This window comes from Hemitrygon akajei, chromosome 8 (assembly GCF_048418815.1).
Source record: "Hemitrygon akajei chromosome 8, sHemAka1.3, whole genome shotgun sequence".
In the NCBI taxonomy this organism is placed as follows: Eukaryota; Metazoa; Chordata; class Chondrichthyes; order Myliobatiformes; family Dasyatidae; genus Hemitrygon; species Hemitrygon akajei.
In genome coordinates, this window is record NC_133131.1 from 113,656,741 (window position 1) to 113,677,508 (window position 20,768).

At 41.4% G+C, this 20,768-nt stretch overlaps 1 protein-coding gene across 1 annotated transcript in view; it reads right to left on the bottom strand.

Moving 5' to 3' along the window:
- Positions 1-20,768, bottom strand: part of LOC140732165 (E3 ubiquitin-protein ligase HECW1-like) — a 453,787-nt gene that overhangs the window by 161,919 nt on the left and 271,100 nt on the right. Inside the window, 1 exon segment of the mRNA XM_073054406.1 lies at positions 8,616-8,717. Coding sequence (XP_072910507.1) covers positions 8,616-8,717 — 102 coding nt within the window.

Below are 20,768 nucleotides of genomic sequence, written 5' to 3' on the forward strand. Positions count from 1 at the left end.
TAAATCTACAGCTGTTAAATCTCCAACTTTCAGTTGTGAAGGAAGGTTTTTGAGCCGAAACACTATTGCCGTTTCTCTATGGGTGCTGACAGACCTGCTAAATATTTTCAGATTTTATGAGCTATTAGTTAGTTTGACAGTTGAAACAATTATTCCTGAAATAAAAATCCAAAATTTGGCATAATTTCACACATTTTCTTGATTCTTGGTGCTGCACCAGGAGTGAGACATTTTCATGTATTGTCAGAGTTAACCTCATTTCCCAACTCTGACAGCCTTTGACAATTTTATATAAAATCCTAGCTTATTCAGTGCATTCTCCGAAGTTCCAATTGGTACAGGTTGTAGCACACATCTCAAATTTCTGGCAGACTTCATGTAAGCAGACATGCCTAGGAGACATGGTGCACCCAGTTTTGTATTAGGTGCTGGAGATTTGTTTCACATTCTTGACTCGTTAACCCTTCAGGACAACATATAAGGAATTTCTCTCGAGAAGCTGAAGTAAGCTACCGGCTCCCCTGCCCTTTATTGGCAATCTTTCTAACTATAACACTTCTTCAATCACAATCCTCATGGTAGTGTAATGGTGAGAGATGGAAATCTGAGAATAGGATGAGGAATATGTACAAAATCAGCCACCGGATCCTGTGTGTACATCCAATATGAAACCAAAAAGTCAATGCTAAATCTATGTACATTGTTCACATTTAGAAACAGAAAACCTACAGCACAATACAGGCCCTTCGGCCCACAAAGTTGTGCTGAACATGTCCCTACCTTAGAAATTACTAGGGTAACCCATAGCCCTCTAAGTTCCATGTACCTATCCAAAAGTCTCTTAAAAGATCCTAACCTATCTGCCTCCACCACCGTTGCCAGCAGCCAATTCCATGCAATGACCACTCTCTGCGTAAAAATCTCACCCCGACATCTCTGTACCTACACCCCAGCACCTCAAACCTCTTCCCTCTTGTGGCAGCCATTTCAGCCCTGGGAAAAAGCCTCTGACTATCCACATGATCAAAGCCTTTTATCATCAACCAGGTCACCTCTCATCCTCAGTTGCTCCAAGGAAGAAAGGCCGAGTTCACTCAACCTGTCTTCAGAAGGTATGCTCCCCAATCCAGGCAAAACCCTTGTAAATCTCCTCTGCACCCTTTCTATGGTTTCCACATCCTTCCTTCAGTGAGGTGACCAGAACTAAGCATAGTACTCCAGGGTCCAATATAGCTGCAACATTACCTCTCAGCTCTTAAACTCAGTCCCACAGTTGATGAAGGCCAATGCACCATATGCCTTCTTAACCAAAGAGTCAACCTGCGCAGGCACTTTGAGCGTCCTATGGACTCGGACCCCAAGATCCCTCTGATCCTCCACACTGCCAAGAGTCTTACCATTAATACTATATTCTGTCATCATATTTGACCTACCAAAATGAACCACTTCACACTTATATGGGTTGAACTCCATCTGCCACTTCTCAGCCCAGTTTTGCATCCTATCAATGTCCCGCTGTAACCTCTGACAGCCCTCCACACTATCCACAACACACGCAACCTTTGTGTCATCAGCAAACTTACTAACCCATCCCTGCACTTCCTCATCCAGGTCATTTATAAAAATCACAAAGAGTAAGGGTCCCAGAACAGATCCCTGAGGCACACCACTGGTCACTGACCTCCATGCAGAATATGATCCATCTACAACCACTCTTTGCCTTCTGTGTGCAAGCCAGTTCTGGATCCACAAAGCAATGTCCCCTTGGATCCCATGCCTCTTCTTTACTTTCTCAATAAGCCTTGCATGAGGTACCTTATCAAATGCCTTGCTGAAATCCATATACACTACTTCACCTGCTCTTCCTTCATCAATGTGTTCAGTCACATCCTCAAAAAAAATCAGTCAGACTCTTAAGGCACGACCTGTCCTTGACAAAGCCATGAGGACTATTCCTAATCATATTATACCTCTCCAAATGTTCATACATCCCACCTCTCAGGATCTTCGCCATCAACTTACCAACCACTGAAGTAAGACTCACTGGTCTATATTTTCCTGGGCTATCTTTACTCCCTTTCTTGAATAAGGGAACAATATCTGCAACCCTCCAATCCTCCAGAACCTCTCCTGTCTCCCACAGTAGCCTGGGGTACATCTCATCCAGTCCAGGCGACTTATCCAACTTGATGCTTTCCAAAAGCTCCAGCACATCCTCTTTCTTATTATCTATATGCTCAAGCTTTTCAGTCCACTGAAAGTCATCACTACTATCACCAAGATCCTTTTCCATAGTGAATGCTGAAGTATTCATTAAGTACCTCTGCCATTTCCTCCTGTTCCATACACACTTTCCCACTGTCACACTTGATAGGTCCTATTCTTTCACGGCTTATCCTCTTGCTCTTCACATACTTGTAGAATGCCTTGGGGTTTTCCATAATCCTGCCTGCCAAGGCCTTCTCATGGCCCCTTCTGGCTCTCCTAATTTCTTTCTTAAGCTCCTTCCTGTTAGTCTTAAAATCTTCTAGATCTCTAACATCACCTAGCTTTCCGAACCTTTCGTAAGCTTTTCTTTTCTTCTTAACTAGATTTTCTACAGCCTTTGTACATCACAGTACCTGTACCCTATCATAATTTCCCTGTCTCATTGGAACATACCTATGCAGAACACCACACAAACATCCCCTGAACCTTTGCCACATTTCTTCTGTACTCTTCCCCGAGAACATCTCTTTCCAATTTCCTGCCTGATAGCCTCATAATTCCCCTTCTCCAATTAACCGGTTTTCCAACTTGTCTGTTCCTATCTCTCTCCAATGCTACTGTAAAGGAGATAGAATTATGATCACTATCTCCAAAATGCTCTCCCACTGAGAGATCTGACACCTGACCAGGTTCATTTCCCAATACCAAATCAAATACAGCCTCTCTTCTTGTAGGCTTATCTACATATTGTGTCAAGAAACCTTCCTGAACACACCTAACAAACTCCACCCCATCTAAAACTCTCACTCTAAGGAGATGCCAATCGATATTTGGGAAATTAAAATCTCCCACCACAACTCTGTTATTATTACATTTTTCCAGAATCTGTTTCCCTATCTGCTCCTCGATATCCCTGTTACTATTGGGTGGCCAATAAGAAACACCCAGCAGAGTTATTGACCCTTTCCTGTTCCTAACCTTCACCCACAGAGACTCCGTAGACAATCCCTCTACGATGTCCACCTTTTCTGCAGCCGTGACACTATCTCTGATCAACAGTGCCACGCCCCACCTTTTCTGCCTCCCTCCCTGTCCTTTCTGAAACATCTAAAACCCGGCACTTGAAGTAGCCAATCCTGTCCCTGAGCCACCCTAGTCTCTGTAATGGCCACCACATCATAGCTCCAAGTACTGATCCACGCTCTAAGCTCATCCACTTTGTTCACAACACTCCTTGCGTTAAAATAGACACATCTCAAACCGTCCCTTCTCTATCACCTGCCTATCCTCCCTCACACACTGTCTCCAAGCTTTCTCTATTTGTGAGCCAACCGCCTCTTCCCCAGTCTCTTCAGTTCGGTTCCCACCCCCAAACAATTCTAGTTTAAACTCTCCCCAGTAGCCTTAGCAAACTGCCCCACCAGGATATTGGTCCCCCTGGGATTCAAGTGCAATGCCTCCTTTTTGTACAGGTCACACCTGCCCCAGAAGAGGTCCCAATGATCCAAAAATCTGAATACCTGCCCCCTGCTCCAATCCCTCAGCCATGCATTTATCCTCCACCTCATTCTATTCCTATACTCACTGTCACATGCCACAGGCAGTAATCCCAAGATTACTACCTTTGAGGTCCTGCTTCTCAACTTCCTTCCTAATTCCCAGTAGTCTGTTTTCAGGACCTCTTCCTTTTTCCTACCTATGTCGTTGGTACCAATATGTACCACAACCTTTGTCTGTTCTCCCTCCCAATGCAGGATATCGTGGATGCGATCGGAAACATCCCGGACCCTGACACCTGGGAGGCAAACTACCATCCGTGTTTCTTTTCTGCATCCACAAAATCTCCTGTCTGACCCCCTAACTATAGAGTACCCTATCACTACTGCCTTTCTCGTCCTTTCCCTACCCTTCTGAGCCATGGGGCTGGACTCTGTGCCAGAGGGACGGCCACTGATTGCTTCCCTCAGGTAGGCTGTCCCCGCCAACAGTACTCAAACAGGAGTACTCATTGGTCAGGGGGACAGCCACAGGTGTACTCTCTAGTACCTGACTCTTCCCCTTCCCCTTTCCCCCTCCTGACTGGGACCTACTTATGTCTCCCGTGGTCTCCTTTCTATCACCTCCTCGTTCTCCCTGACCACACGAAGGTCAATGAGCTGCAACTCCAGTTCCCTAATGTGGTCCCTTAGGAGCTGCAGCTCGATACACCAGGTGCAGATTTAGTGCATTCACTTTAGGAAAGATGACTATGGTGAGCAGCCTGGACCTCCTGCAATTTGCCTGCTGCCATAAGCCTACAGCAGATATCTCACTGGGGTGTGAGACTAAAGTCTCAATGGCTCTCCACTCAGCCTTGGACTACGTGGAGAACAGCAATACCTATATCAGACTGTTGTTCATTGATTAGAGCTCAGTGTTCTACACCATCATCATACCTTCATTACTTGCACCATTCAACAAGCTTCAAAACCTAGGCTCCGTACTTCCCTCTGCAACTGGATCCTTGACTTCCTCATTGACAGACCACCGTCACTGCAGATTGGAAATAACATCTTCTCCTCACTGACAATTGACACAGGCACACCTCATGGATGGGTGCTTAATCTCTCTACACTCACGACTGAGTGGCTAGGCACAGCTCAAATGCCATCTATAGATTTGCCAATGACACAACTGCTGCTGCCAGAATCTCAGATGGTGACGAGGAGGCATAAAAGTGTATGAAAGATTGGCTGGTTGAGTTGTTTCACAACAACAACCTCTCACTCAATGTCAGTAAATCCCATGGATTGATTATGGACTTCGGGAGGGGGAGGCTGGGAAAACACACACCAGTCCTCACTGAGGAGCCAGCAGCTTCATGATCCTGGGCATTAGCATTTCAGAGGATCGATCTTAGGCCCAACATATTGGGCCAGCATCAAGAGTATGTACAAAAGGTGGTGCCTGAAGGTGGCATCCATCAGTAAGGACCCCCACCACCCCGGACAGCCTTCTTCTTATGGTTACCATCAGCAAGGAGGTACACGAGGCTGAAGACACATACTCAATGTTTTAGGAATAGGTTCTTCCCCTCTCTCATCACATTTCAGAATGCTCTGTGAATTCACAAACATTACTTCAATTTTTTTTTGTACTATTTATCTTTATATATTACTTATTGTAAATTATACTGTACTGCTGCTGCAAAGCAACTAATTTAATGACAAATGTCTGTGATAATGGGCACCACGGTAGCACAGCCATTAGCACAACGCTATTACAGCTCAGGGTGTTCTGGAGTTGAGCTCAATTCCAGTGCCTTTCTGTGAAGAGTTTCTGTGCATCCTCCCTGTGGAATCCATGGGTTTCCTCTGGGTCCTCCTGTTTCCACCCACTGTCCAAAGACTTACTGGTACGTTAATTGGCCATTGTAAATTGTCCTGTAATTCAGTTAGGGCTAAATTGGGTTTGTCGGGGGATGCTGGGGTGTCGAGACTTGGAAGGCTGGGAGGCCCCACTCTGCACTGTATCACTAAACAAACAAATAAACCTGATTCTGATTCATTCCCAGTTCAGGATTCAACACTCAAAATCTTTGCCAGCTTTGGAGAACAAGAAGAAAGGCGTACCATCTGTCAAAGGCTTGCAACAGAATTGTCTTGGTGGGACTTGTTCTGGCTCTCACCCAACAACATGTCATTCAAAGCCTTGCTATCAGACTCTGTGGCCATTTGGGCCAGTAAGAAAGGCCTGCTGTATCCAGAAAAAATAAGTTTGGATGGATGGAGAAAATGGAGAGGAAGTGTGTCCAGCAAGCTCCTGATAAAATCTGGCTCCATAGATTTTCATGGCTCCATAGAATGCCATTGTAATAGTGAGTTTCATCGTGCAGGAAGGAGCTATAAAATGTAGAGATCATGGAATGATATCACTGAAGTGTTTGAGATTAATGGAATCATTTTTAAAGTTGTTAAACTACTCTGGTGGAGAATGCAAGGATAAGGGGAACAACATTATCTAGTATGTTTGTCATTCAACAATAATATCAGGAAGTATATCTTTGCACAGAAGCTAATAGAATTGTGACCTCTCTCACTTCCAAATAAAAAGCATGTTTTGAAAATGTTTTGATAAATTTCGCTAACATTTCAGAAACATATAAAAAAGATTAAATATTGAAAGAAAAGAAACAAAAACCAAAACTTGTTTTAAGATCTTCAAACACCTGTAAATAATTAAAATATTAAACAAAAGTCTAATACTGTAACTAAAATATACTACAGACCTTTACTTTCTCTTCTTTCTAACAACTTTGCAATCCCCATCCAAATAAATAAGCTCATGGTTCATGGGCCAGGTACAGTGAATGCCAGTGAACAACAGGAAACTCAGGACAATATGAACAGTAAATTAGAGACTTCAGCCTTTATAGACTGCTTGCCCCAAAGCTGAGGGAAAAATATATACCCTCATAATGGCGAGGAAGTATGTTCTCTCACAAACAATTCTGATGAAAGTTCATTGTCTGAAACATGAACTCTGTTTCTCTCTCTGTTGATGCTACCTGAGCTGTTACTTCCAGTATTTCCTGCTTTTTTAACCTGATTTTTTAAAAAGTTGATTTCTTTAAAAAGTACTAGTTGGGATGCTTCTTGAAGTCCAAGGAGAAGATAGTCATTTAAGTTCAAGAAAGGATGTTAACTGGAGCACTGAGAGTAAAATGGCAGTACTGGCTGATGCACCATCAATAACTCACGCTGAGACTTAGGAAGCGAGATATCGGCTTTTATTGACTGGAATAATAAACAGCACTACATCCTGGGGAAAATGAGAGAGAGCAGCAGCCCACAGTCGCCTTTATACAGGGGTCTGTGGGAGGAGCCACAGGAGCAGTCAGACAGGTATATCTAGTTCACCACACTGGCATCACATTATCAAGCATTGCTTAACGTGATATATCTATGCTGCACTTGTCCAGCAGATGTTGCATGTGCTCTCTAATGGTGCTACAGCATTTGGACTGATCTTCCCCACAAATGTATGTTTCCCACCTGGAGTTATAAGTCACCCCTAATGCCCCATAATGGCCAGCAGCAAACTCAGCTTTTCAATAGTCAGCACAATAAATAAAAGTATATGCAAAGTAACTTTACATGAATGAACAGGGTCCTAAATGCTGCTATGGAATGATCAACTTCAAAATCGTTTTCATTACATTGGATTTTGAAGCAAATTTTACTGTCTTCTCTGGAGGCTGTAATTATGCAATTCTATGTATAAAAATCAAATAATGTAGTTAACATGAGAATACACCGTGACATTAGCTTCTTGTTACTCCTATCACGACCACATCTAATATTTCATCAATTGCATGATAGGGAAAAATTAAAGCAGATATATGTGTAAACTTCTGCACTCTGTTTTTGAAGTCACCTTTCTGTCTTTGATTGTGTTATAAGCACATTTGCTGCTAAAATAAGTTTTCTGAATCTGTCAGAATGTCACGATAGGTTGATTTCTGTCACTGGGGAAATGGAGCCAACGTGCGCTTTTCATGGTGAATGGTAACTGTCCTAGAAGGCTGGAAGATGGAAACATATTGTCCACTGGGGCAAAGTGAAATGGAGGAAAGGGCAGCACACGTGATCACCACAGCAACCAATGCCAAGATCCAATTAGTGAGAGGGTGATGAATTTACCAGTTTACCAACTAATCAACAGCAATAGCTTATCTTTGATTTTAAAGGATGACAATCAAAATTACGTGAAAATATGTTACTTTCCTTAACTGTATCCCTCAAACAACAATAAAGCACTCAGTGAAATGAAAACATATTTCACATGCCTGGACAATATGGAATTCAAGCAAATGATATCGATTCTAAAGATCGCCATTGAGTCAAATAAACTAGTACTGGAAACTTAAGAACCTCCTTATCTCAGTAGCAGAGGTCAATTATGAATTGTATTCATTTTTGCATTCCAAGGCCCTTTGTAAATGTGATCACCATTTAATGCAAAACAGACCGATGCATCTTTGGTGAACTTTTTTGTTCATAATTGATCAAACTGCCTAGTCTTAAAATCAACAGCCACTCTTGCAGATTTTATACATTTTGTTTCTTAAAAGGTGCTTTTTTGCCAAACATACAATTTGAAAATCAAAGCATAACATATATCTTCTGTAATATTTAAAAAGTTGCACATATTTAACAGAAGAACTGGAGATTTTCCTTAGTAGATGCTTTGTTTAGACAGATTTCTTGTGAAGAAGTGCAAGACATTTTATTCATTATCTGATTATCAGTTCAAATGATCTGAATTGATTCAAAATGAATATAATCAATCAATTCAGAATGAATATAATTAATATGCTTCCTGCACTGATAGCACAACAAAAAGATTACAAAGAAATTAAAGCTTACTGGGAGGAAGGGGCTCATCGATGGTAGGATAACGGTTGCTGTCTTGTCTCAAAGAAGGCAGCTGATTTATTGTCTGAGCACAGTGTGGTAAAGGGATATCACCTACAAGAGGAAAAATGTATTCAAAAATTATTTTGCTTTACATAAGTGCAATAAAATATTAAATATTTTCTTTGTCCCAGTAATTATAAAAATATCGGATGCAAATGCAAAGCTGGGAAATTATACTCATACTGAATTTTAATAACACAGGCCCAGATATTGTGGTCAATGGCAAGACATCTTTGCTCACCACTGCCCGAAGAAGGATGATCACACTTACCTCTCAAGGATTTCAAAAGGATGACTTTCTGTAAAATATTGGCTCCCAGCCTAGTAGTGAAGACCCTGCAGCATGGCAGGGTCCTCTGCACATAAATCCCATTCAGTTCAGAGGAGACAGAGAAAACTCAAGGGAAAACTTCAGAGGTAGGTTTAGCTGTCAGTCAAAAGCTGTCAAAATTGTATGAATGCTTTTGACATTGAGAAGCAATCAAACACATTTCAATTGATTTTTAGGAAGTGACTGAACATTTAAAAAAATTCGAAGTTAAATACAATGAAAGTCAAATCAAAACTATTTAAAGAAACTAAAACAATTCCAAACATACATGTACTCATTCCTTTCTACTTGTATGAATTGAGATGCTATTCATATGCTGTGGCTACCTTGGCACAGGTTTTTGTGTGGATGCCCTACAGAAAGAAATGGGTACCTGCCACAGTTTCATACTCCCTAATGCACTTCGCAAGAGGTCCATTGGCAGACCGCAGTCAGAAAAACGCAGACAGCCTGCTCCCAGTAAGATGGGTATCCTCAGAGTACCCCGTGACTGTTTTCCTCAATAATAAGTATACCGCTTTGGATCCTATGGGGAGGAATGAACTACCAGCTGCAGTGACCTGATATCTGTCTCAGTGGCTGAGAAGGGAAGGATAGGGGGAAGAAGAGGAGTGCAGTAGTGATAGGGGAGTCCATAATGAGAGGAGCAGACAGCAGATGTGAAGTACACACCCTCTCAGGTGCCAGGGTCGGGGATGTCTCAGTTTGGGTCCACAGCGTTCTAACGGGGAGGGAGAACAGCAAGAAGCTGTGGTACATATTGGAACCAATGATATAGACAAAAAAAGGAGGAGGTCCTGAAGTGAGGATATAGGGAATTAGGTAGAAAGCTGAAAAGCAGAACCTCCAGGGTAGTAATCTCTGGATTGCCACCTGTGCCATGCGCCAGTGAGGATAAGAACAGGATGACTTGGCAGATGAATATGTGGCTGAAGATTTGGTGCAGCGATCAGAATTCTGGATCATTGGGATTTTCTGGGGAAGGAGTGACCAATACAAAAAGGACAGGTTACACCTGAACCTGAGGGGTCCAATATCACTGCAGGCAGTTTTGCCAGAGCTGTTGGGGGATTTAGCAGGGGAATGGGAATCGGAGTGATAGGCAGTTGGAATACAAGTAGGTGTTGTGAGATTGTCAGGAAGGATAGGCAGATGATAGGGCAAAATTAAAGTCAATGGGATGAGTTCAATTGTAATAGGGGGCCAAAATTGAAAAGGGTGATGAATAGAGGACTAAAGGTGTGATATTTAAATGCACGCAGTATACGGAATAAGGTAGATGACCTTGTAACGCAGTTAGAGATCGGCAGATATGATGGTGTTTGCATTGCTGAGTTGTGGTTGAAAAAAAGATGCATTTGGGGGCTTAACATCCAAGGATGCACATTGTATTGAAAGGACAGACAATTACGTGTGGCTCTGTTGGTAACAAGTTAAATCAAATCCTTAGACCGAGATGACATAGGATCAGCAGATGTAGAATCCTTGTGGGTGGAGATAAGAAACTACAAGGCTAAAAAGACCTTGATGGGAGTTATATACAGAACTCCAAACAGTAACCAAGATGTAGACTATACATTACAATGGGAGATAGAAAAGGAATGTAAAAAGGGCAATGTTGTGATAATCATGGGGATTTCAATATGCTGGTAGATTGGGAAAGTCAGGTTGGTGCTGGATTTCAAGAGAGGGAATTTGTAGAATGCCTACAAGATGACTTTTTAGAGCAGCTTGTGGTTGAGCCCACCAGTGGAAAGGCAATTCTGGATTAGGTGTTGTGTACTGAACCATATTTGATTAGGGAACTTAAGGTAAAGAAACCCTTAGAAGACAGTTATCATACTATGATAAAATTCACCCTGCAGTTTGAGAAGGAAAAGTCGAAATCAGATGTATCAGTACTACAGTGGAGTAAAGGGAATTACAGAGGCACTAAGCAAGGAGCTGTCCAGAGTTGATTGGAAGGAGACATCAGCAGTGATGACAGCAAGATAGCAATGGCTGAAGTTTCTGGAGTAATTTGGAAGGCATAGGAAAGACACATCTCAAAGATGAAGAAGTATTCTAAAGGGAGGATGAGGCAACCATGGCTGACAAGGGAAGTCAAAGAGAGCACAAAAGCAAAAGAGGGCATATAATATAGCAAATTTAGCAGGAAAGTGGAGGATTGGGAAGCTTTTAAAAACCAACAAAAGGCAACTAAAAATTCACCATGAGAGAAAAGATAGAATATGAAGGTAAGCTGGCCAATAACATAAAAGAGGATAACAAAAGGTTTTTTTCAGATATATAGAGTAAAAGGGAGGTGGGAGAGGATATCAAATGGCTGGAAAATGACGCTGGAGAGGTAATAATGGGGGACAAAGAAATAGCAGACACACTTAGTAAGTATTCTGCATCAGTCCTTACTGTGGAAGACACGAGCAAAATGTCAAAAATGCAAGCGAGTCAAGATAAAGAAGTGAATGTTGTTGCTATTATTAAGTAGAAAGTGCTTGAGAAGCTGAAAGGTCACCTGGACCAGATGGTCAACACCCCAAGGTTCTGAAAGAGGTAGCTTTAGATCATGGAGGCTTTAGTAATGATCTTTCAAGAACAACTAGATTCTGGAATGGTTTCGGAGGGCTGAAAATTGCAAATAATACTTCACTCTTTAAGAAGGGAGGGAGAACAGTAGAAAGGAAATTGTAGGCCAGTTAGTCTGACTTCAGTGGTTGGGTTGATGTTGGAGTCTATTATTAAGGATGAGGTTTTGGGGTACTTGGAGGCACATGACAAAATAGGCCGAAGTGGGAATGGTTTCCTTAAGAGAAAACCTTGCCTTCCAAATCTGTTGGAATTCTTCGGGGAAATACCAGGCAGGATGGGCAAAGCGAATCCATGGATATTGATTTTCAGAAAGCCTTAGACAAGGTGCCACACATGAGGCTACTTAACAAGCTATGAGCCCAAGGTACTACAAGAAAGATTCTAGCATGTGGATGAAGCAGTGGCTGATTGGCAGGAGGCAAAGAGTGGGAATAAAGGGAGCCTTTTCTGGTTGGCTGCCAGCGACTAGTGGTGTTCCACAGGGGTCAGTATTGGGACTGATTCTTTTCATGTTATATGTCAGGGATTTGGATATGGAATAAATGGCTTTGTTGCAAAGTTTGCCGACGATATGAAGACAGGTGGAAGGGCAGGTAGTTCTGAGGAAATAGAGAGGTTACAGAAGGACTTAGACAGGTTAGATGAATGGGCAAAGAAGTGGCAAATGGAATACAATGTTGGAAAGTGTATGGTCATGCACTTTGGTAGAAGAAATGAAAGGGTTGACTATATTCTAAATGGAGAGACAAAACACAAATCTGAGGCGCAAAGGGATTTGGAAGTCCTTGTGCAGGTCTCCTTAAAGGTTTATTTGCAGATTGAGTCTGTGGTGAGGGAGGCAAATGTGATGTTTGCATTCATTTCAAGAGATCTAGAATATAAAAGCAAGGATGTAATGTTGAGACTTTATAAAGCACTGGTGAGGCATCACCTGGAGTATTGTGAGCAGTTTTGGGCACCTTATCTTAGAAAAGATGTGCTGAAATTGGAGAAGATTCGAAAGGAGGTTCACAAAAATGATTCCAGGATTAAATGACTTTTCATATGAAGAGCGTTTGATGGCTCTGGGACTGTTTTCACTGGAATTCAGAAGAATGAGAAATAACCTCATTGAAACTTATCGAATGGTGAAAGGCCTTGATAGAGTGAATGTGGAGAGAATGTTTCCTATGGTGGGAGTGTCTAAGACCAGAGGATACAGCCTCAGAGTAGAGGAGCAACCTTTTAGAACAGAGGTGAGGAGGAATTCCTTTTGCCAGAGAGTAGTAAATCAGTGGAGCTCAAGTATTTATGCATACTTAAGGCAGAGGTTGAGAAGTTCTTGACTAGTTAGGACCTGATTGAAAATGGCGGGGGGGGGGGGGGGGTCGGGTGGAGGCAGGAGTTGGGGCGGAAAGGGAAAATGAATTACTCATGATGAGATGGTGGAGTAGACTCAATGGGCCAAATGGCCCAATTCTGCTCCTTCATTATATGGTCCTATGGTCTACGATTGGCTGACCAGCTGGAGGTAAAGAGTGGGAATAAAGGGAGCCTTTTCTATTTGGCTGCTGGTGACTAGTAGGGTGCCGCAGGGTTCAGTGTTGGAACCACTCATTTCATGTTATATGTCAATGATTTCTATGAAGGAATTGATGGATTTGCAGACAAGTTTGCAGATGATAGAAAGATAGATTGAGGGGCAGGTGGTGTGGAGGAAGCAGAAGGACTTAAACAGATTGGGGGAATGGGTAAAGACATGGTAGATGGAATATAGTGTATGGAAATGCAATGGTCATGCAGTTTGATAGAAGGGATAAAGGCCTGGACTATTTTATACATGAGGTGAAAGCTCAAAAATCAGAGGTACAAAAGGACTTGGGAGTCCTTATGCATGATTCTCTAAAGGTTAACTTGCAGGTTGAGTCAGTGGTAAGGAAGGCAAATGGAATGTTAGCATATATTTTGAGCAGAATATAAAAACAAGGATGTAATGCTGAGGCTTTATAAGGCATTGGTCAGACTGCATTTGGAGATGTATCAGCAATTTTGGGCCCCTTATCTAAAAAAGATGTGCTGGCATTAGAGAGAGTCCAGAGGAGATTCACAAGAATGATCCCAGGAATGAAAGGCGTTTGATGAGGAGGGGCGTTTGATGGCTCTAGGCCTATATTCACTGGAGCTTTGGAGAATAATGGGGGATCTCATTGAAACCTATTGAATGTTGAAAGATCTAGAGAGAGTGGATGTGAAGAGAATGTTTCCAAGAGTGGGTGAGTCTCCAACCACAGTTCACAACCTCAGAATAGAAAGACATCCATTTAGAACAGAGATGAGGAAAAAATTCTTTGGTGGTGAGATTGTGGACTTTGTTGTCACAGATGACTGCAGGTCAAAATATTGGGCATATTTAAGGCAGAGATTGATAGGTTCTTGATTAATCAGGGAGTCAAAAGTTACAGAGAGAAGGCAGAGGGATGGGGTTGAGAGGGATAATAAATCATGGAATGGCAGAGTAGACTCAATAGACCAAATAGTCAAATTCTGCTCCTATGTCTTTTGATCAATTAGCAGACTCTTAGACATGGGAATGTATACAATTCCACACAGATCTGTCAGCATTTAGGGCATTAATTAGTGAAGGAAATCATATTCTGACAATAGGATTGGCACTGGGGATACGATGGAGTCTAACATTATACCATTATTTAAAAAAGAAACAAGGCCTAAACCAAGGCCAGATAGTTTAACTTGGGCAGTAGACAAATTATTGGGAACAGTACAAAGATTCTGTTAGAAAGTAATAGATTAATCAGAGGTAGCCAGTGTACAGTATTAAGGGAAGGTCATGCTTGACTAATATAATTCAATTATTTGTGGAATTAACTTGGAAGGTTTATTTGCTAGAAGTATTTGATACAGTCTAAATCAGGAGTTCCCAACCTGGGGTCCACAGACTCTTTGGTTAACAGTAGAGGTCTATGCCAGAAAAAAGTTTGGGAAACCCTGGTCTAAATGGATTAGAGGTGAAAGGCAATGCTTGAAAGATATTTTTGTTAAAGGAAACCTGTTACCAGTGTGGTGTTTCACTGAACTCATTATTTCAACCCTTACACTCAGTGACCACTTTATTAGATACACCTGTACAGTATGCCTGTTCATAAATACAAATACCTAATCAGCCAATTATTTGGCAGCAACACAATCCATGAAAGCTTGCAGACATGGTCATGAGGTTCATTTGTTCAAACCGAAAATCAGAATGAGGAAGTAATATGATCTAAGTGTCTTTGAATGTGATTGTTGGCGCCAAACAGGGTGGTTTTAGTATCTCAGAAACTGCTGATCTCCTGGGATTTTCCACACACAATAGTCTCTGGAGTTTCCAGAGAATGGTGTAAAAAACAACAAAATTCAAGAGTGGCATTTCTGTGGGTGAAAATCACTTGTTAATGACAGAGATCAGAGACGGTTCCAAGACTGGTTCAAGCTGACAAGAAGGCAACAATAACTCAAATAACCATGCATTACAACAGTAGTGTGCAGAAGAGCATCTTTGAACATACAGCGTGTCAAACTACAGCAGTGAAAGACCACTAACGTACACCCAGTGGCCACTTGATGACGCCCACCTCACAAAGTGGCCACAGAGTGTGCGTTGATGAATTAGAACCCAAATGTAGGGGACTGGTAAGGAAGTTGGCAGGTGATTTAAGAAAAGGCAATATATTTGTGAATGAGGAAGGAAAGATTAGACTGCAGGAAGACATCAATCCTCTGGTCCGTTGGCAAAAAGATGACAAGTCAAATTTAGTCCAGAGAATTGCCTTTGGGAGATGCCACAAAGCAGGAAATGTAAACTACCAAGACAGGTCAAGAGGATAATTAAAAACGCATATAGGATTCTTTCCTTTATTGGCCAAAATGGAGAATATAAGAGCTGGCCAGTTGTGCACTAGCACAACTACAGACTACTCCAATTGGACAATTGCTGGTGACAACATTATTAGTATAACTTCCTGGTAAAGGTTTTACTGCTAATGCTGCAGGGTATTTCATGGAATGGTCTTTCTGTAGACAAAGTGTTTGGGTTACTATCGGAGATAAGGGATGCTTAGGAATGTGGGCCATCCAATCAGGAGAGTGGAATGGGGAGAAGGCTGGAGAAGCAGTTTTGTGACTGACACTGGTGGTGAGTCTTTGTCTTTATTTGGAGGGAGGTGAAGAGAGGACGCTGAAGAGAAATGGGTGTAGGATTCGATTGGTGAGGAAACGTGATTCGATGGAGTCAAGACACAGAGGTTGGTGACTATGGCTTTTGGAAGATTTGAGTTCCAACCTGTGCACATATGACTGTTTAATTATAATGGGCCCTTTTGTTTTTTCCTTTCTTTTCTTTACTAACTCTTTGGTTAAGTTGACGTCCACAAATATACTTCTTTATACAAGTTTGTAATTGTATGCAGTGTGCAATCTGTTATTTTATGCTAACTGGCTTTTGCAGGGCAATAAATCACACAGCATTCACACAAACCGGGGTCTGGATGGGCGAGACATCCCTACCCTGCAGATTTGGCGGGACCAAAGTCATTTGCACCCTAGACATTCGAAGCCAAAGGTGGGTTCTTGCCACGGAATACAGTGACTGTTACCGAGGGGCTAACGAGCCACATTTCCAAGGATGCCCAGAAAAAGGGGGTTTCATCAGAAAATGCTTACCAGACTAGAAAATTGTAGATTTATTTAACAATTGGGTAAACTGGGGTTGTATTTTTTGAACACAAAAGAGGAGGCTGAGGAGTCATTTAATTAAGATGTATAAAGCTATCTAAGTGGCCTGGTTATAGTGGATAGGAGGAGCTCAGTTCTTACAGCCAATGAGTCAAAATAAAAACAATGAAGGGCACAGATTTAAAGTAATTGATATGGGGATTAGAGGGGAGATGGAGGAAAATGTTTTTACTCAAAGGATGGTGGGTCTGCTAACTCACTGCCCCAAAGGGCAGTGGAAGCAGAGTCCCTCAACACACCTTGAAAAGCCATGGCCTGCAGGGCTACAAGTCGAGATATGGAAGGGAGGCTGGGGATGGACAGCTCACCAACTGAATGAGGCAACAGAATTCAAATGGCCCATGTTATAAATTTTCCATGATTCTATAATGGTGATTCAGTCAGTCTTGTCAAATCAAAGGAATGTGTTAGCAGAGAACAGAGTTGAGGCAGGTACAAAAATAACATTTAAAAGATATTTGGATAACTACATGGATAGGAAAGATTTAGACGGATGCAGGCAAACTTGGCAAAATGGGACTGGTTTAGATGTCGGCATCAACGAGTTGTGTGGAAGGATCTGTTTCTGTGCTGTATTAGTTTATGAAGGCGTTAGTTAAATGCCTTCAGCAAGGCCCCTGCAAGGCTTATTGAGAAAGTAAGGAGGCATGAGATCCAAGGGGACATTGCTTTGTGGATCCAGAAATGATTTGCCCATAGAAGGCAAAGAGTGATTGTAGATGGGTCATATTCTGTATGGAGGTCAGTGACCAGTGGTGTGCCTCAGGGATCTGTTCTGGGACCCGTACGCTTAGTGATTTTTATAAATGACCTGGATGAAGAAGTGGAGGGATGGGTTAGTAAATTTGCTGATGACACAAAGGTTGCGTGTGTTGTGGATCGTGTCAGAGGTTACAGTGGGACATTGATAGGATGCAAAACTGGGCTGAGAAGTGGCAAATGGAGTTCAACCCAGATAAGTGTGAAGTGGTTCATTTTGGTAGGTCAAATATGATGGCAGAATATAGTATTAATGGTAAAACTCTTGGCAGTGTGGAGGATCAGAGGGATCTTGGGGTCTGAGTCCATAGGATGCTCAAAGCAGCTGCGCAGGTTGACTCTGTGGTTAAGAAGGCATATGGTGCATTGGCCTTCATCAACTGTGGGACTGAGTTTAAGAGCTGAGAGGTAATGTTGCAGCTATATTGGACCCTTGTCAGACCCCACTTGGAGTACTGTGCTCAATTCTGGTTGCCTCACTACAGGAAAGATGTGGAAACCATAGAAAGGGTGCAGAGGAGATTTACAAGGATATCGCCTGGATTGGGGAGCATACCATTGGGAACTCAGCCTTTTCTCTTTGGAGCAATGGAGGATGAGAGGTGACCTGATAGGGGTGTATAAGATAATGAGAGGCATTGATTGTGTGGATAGTGAGAGGCTTTTTTCCCAGGGCTGAAATGGCTAGCACGAGAGGGCATAGTTTTAAGGTGCTTGGAAGTAGGTACAGAGGAGATGTCAGTGGTAAGATTTTTTACGCAGAGTGTGGTGAATGCATGGAATGGGCTGCCAGCAGCGGTGGTGGAGGCGGAAACGATAGGGTCTTTTAAGAGACTCCTGGATAGGTACATAGAGCTTAGAAAATTAGAGGGCCATGGGTAAACCTAGGTAGTTCTAAGGTAAGGACATGTTCGGCACAGCTTTGTGGGCCAAAGGGCCTGTATTGTGCTGTAGGTTTTCTATGTTTCTATGACTATGAATAATATTAAAATGATCTTGAGAACATCAAACGGATTGTCAACTGAAAACTATTGAATGAAAGTGCCAATGGTTTGGTTATTGTACTGTAGATGAAATGTTGATAATAACATCTTACAAAAATGGTTTACTGGATGAGAAAGATTATGTCCTGTTATTGGTCTCTAAAAGGACAATTTTCAATATTATTTAAACCACTTGATATCCCTAAACTCTATGAAATAATACAGCAGCTTGACTACATTACAGACTTAAGGGTTCCTTGCTGGATATAATACATAAAATATTTAGTGGTCTCATAATAGTAAATGGGCAATGTTACAAAAAAGATGAGTTAACAACTTGCACTTACGTCACGTTTTCCCTGGACCAGTAGGAAAATATCCCAATATGCTTACAGAAATCTATTGTAAATGAGAAGTTTGTGGTTTCATTAAAAATATAAGACTGCAGCATTATATTTACACTAAGAAGTCTTATAACCATTATTTCTATCAAGTGCAGTTTCAAAGTCATTGAGATCTCTGCACTCACCCTAACATCCTGGAACTGGGAAAAAGAAAATAAGGTATCGTAATTCACACTGTTGTTCTTCACCAAGTGCAGGCAAATGAAGGATTTCAACCTGTAACATCCCCTGTCCATTTTTTCTCCATAGATTCTTGCCTGATCCACTGAAAATCTCCAGCATTTTGCATTTCTAATGATCCCTTTGCTTTGAATAACTTGTGGTTAAACCCTACTTGGTTCATTTGACTCAATAGAAATGGCAATTTGGATGAATACCAAAGATAATTGATGCTTGTTGAAACCTAATCCCAGCCGAAACCATTCCCTTCAGCAGAACAGGGAAAAAACACTGCATGATCTAATGGTTGTTCAGCCAACCAAACAGGTGAAGATGACAATTTGCAAGTCAGAATATTACTGGAATTACCTGCTTTAGTTAACAGAAAAATTGAGGAAAATGTATTTTTCTGATCCAATAAAAATGCACCTGGAATTTCTGAGCATTTAAAAGGGATTTCCTTACTTTCCAGCAGGGGATGAAGAAACTGGATATTTTCTAAAAATTTCAATTGTTGTCATTCCTTTGAGTTTCTGCTGACTTCCTATATAAATTCAAATTGGAGATTGGGGAACTACATAGAGTTTCTAGCCCATAATAAGCAATTAAAATATTCTGCTCAGTCTAGATTACTTGCAGAGTAAAGACGAAAAGCAGCAGGGAACTAATCAGGTCTGACATAAAATATTAATACCCAGATAGTTTGTGAAGTCCTTTCCATCTTGTATTCTACAACATTCTTGCGACAACATTTGATCACCTCTTAACTAGTACTAAGTCTAGCTCTATTAATAGTCTTATGTGTAGTTTCTTTAACATTTTCCATTAATTTTTATGCATATGTTACTTAAGAGAAAAGTGGATTTATGCGGTACTTTATATGATCACCCGTGCCGCTTCACAGAAAGGCATCTTTAAGAAATCCAACCTGACACAGGGAAGAAGGCAGCCCATAAACTGCAACATGGTAATGGCCAGCTCATCTATTCATGAAGAATAAACATGGACCTGGGCTCCAGGAGAAATTTCCTGGACCTGATACCATAAGATCTCATTTAATTGTGAGAGAAATGTGACCTCAATTAACATTTCAGCCTGAAGATAATCTCCAAAAGTCCCATGAACCTTCACAGAGGAACAAGCAAAGGTTCTGAATTCAAATCACCGAATTGGTGTTTCACCCACAAGCTTCTGAATCATATGCTTGAGCAGAACCACAGAATCAAAGATGTTGCCTACACTGGGATGGAATTTTACCGTCAGCGAATGTGAACCACTTGAGTCAGCAAGATGCAGAGTAGAACTCCCTGTGTTTTGCTAACATGTCTTTGTCCGAGTCCCTCAACTGTTTTCTATTGCACCATGTCTTATTGGCCAAGCTGTAGATATTGAATAGAACAGTCACTGTACATTAACAAACATTTTATGCCATAGGATAATGGGTTCCAGGAAGTGATTGACTATTTACCAATACTTTTTCTGTATTGAATGTAAGCTTTCAGTTTGGTACTGTGAACTAGAACTAACCACAAGTCTTTGAAACAAAATGCAATGCAAGATTTCCCACTACTTTTAGTATCTATACACTGGCTACATATGTATCTACATACTGTATAATGCAAAGTTACTGATCTTAATGAAACAAATCCCAGTTTGCTCACATTATCCAAAGGGATCAGAAATTTTGACCAGTCTACTAAGATTTTGGTGTGAAACCACAGAACTGGAGAACAGTCAGTGTAATCATTGTCCCAAATAAAAGGGTAGAGGGGTAGCTATGGGCTAATTAGTGTAATGTCAGTGATGGACCAAAACCATCAAAGATCATTCTAAAAGGACAAAATTAACTTTCATTTGGAGAAGCACGTTTTACTAACTTCCACATATTTGTTAAATCAAAGTACTCTCTGACCAAAGTACTCTTTGATGAAATTAAGAGAGGGCTGAAAGGGATGTGCATTTCAGTTGTACATGTGGATTTTCAAAAAGTATCTGATCAAATACAATAAAGTAAGTTACAGGGATAGGTTGAATGAGTTAGCACTTTATTCCCTGGAGTGCAGGAGAATGAGGGGAGATTCTTATGGAGGTATACAAAATTATGAAG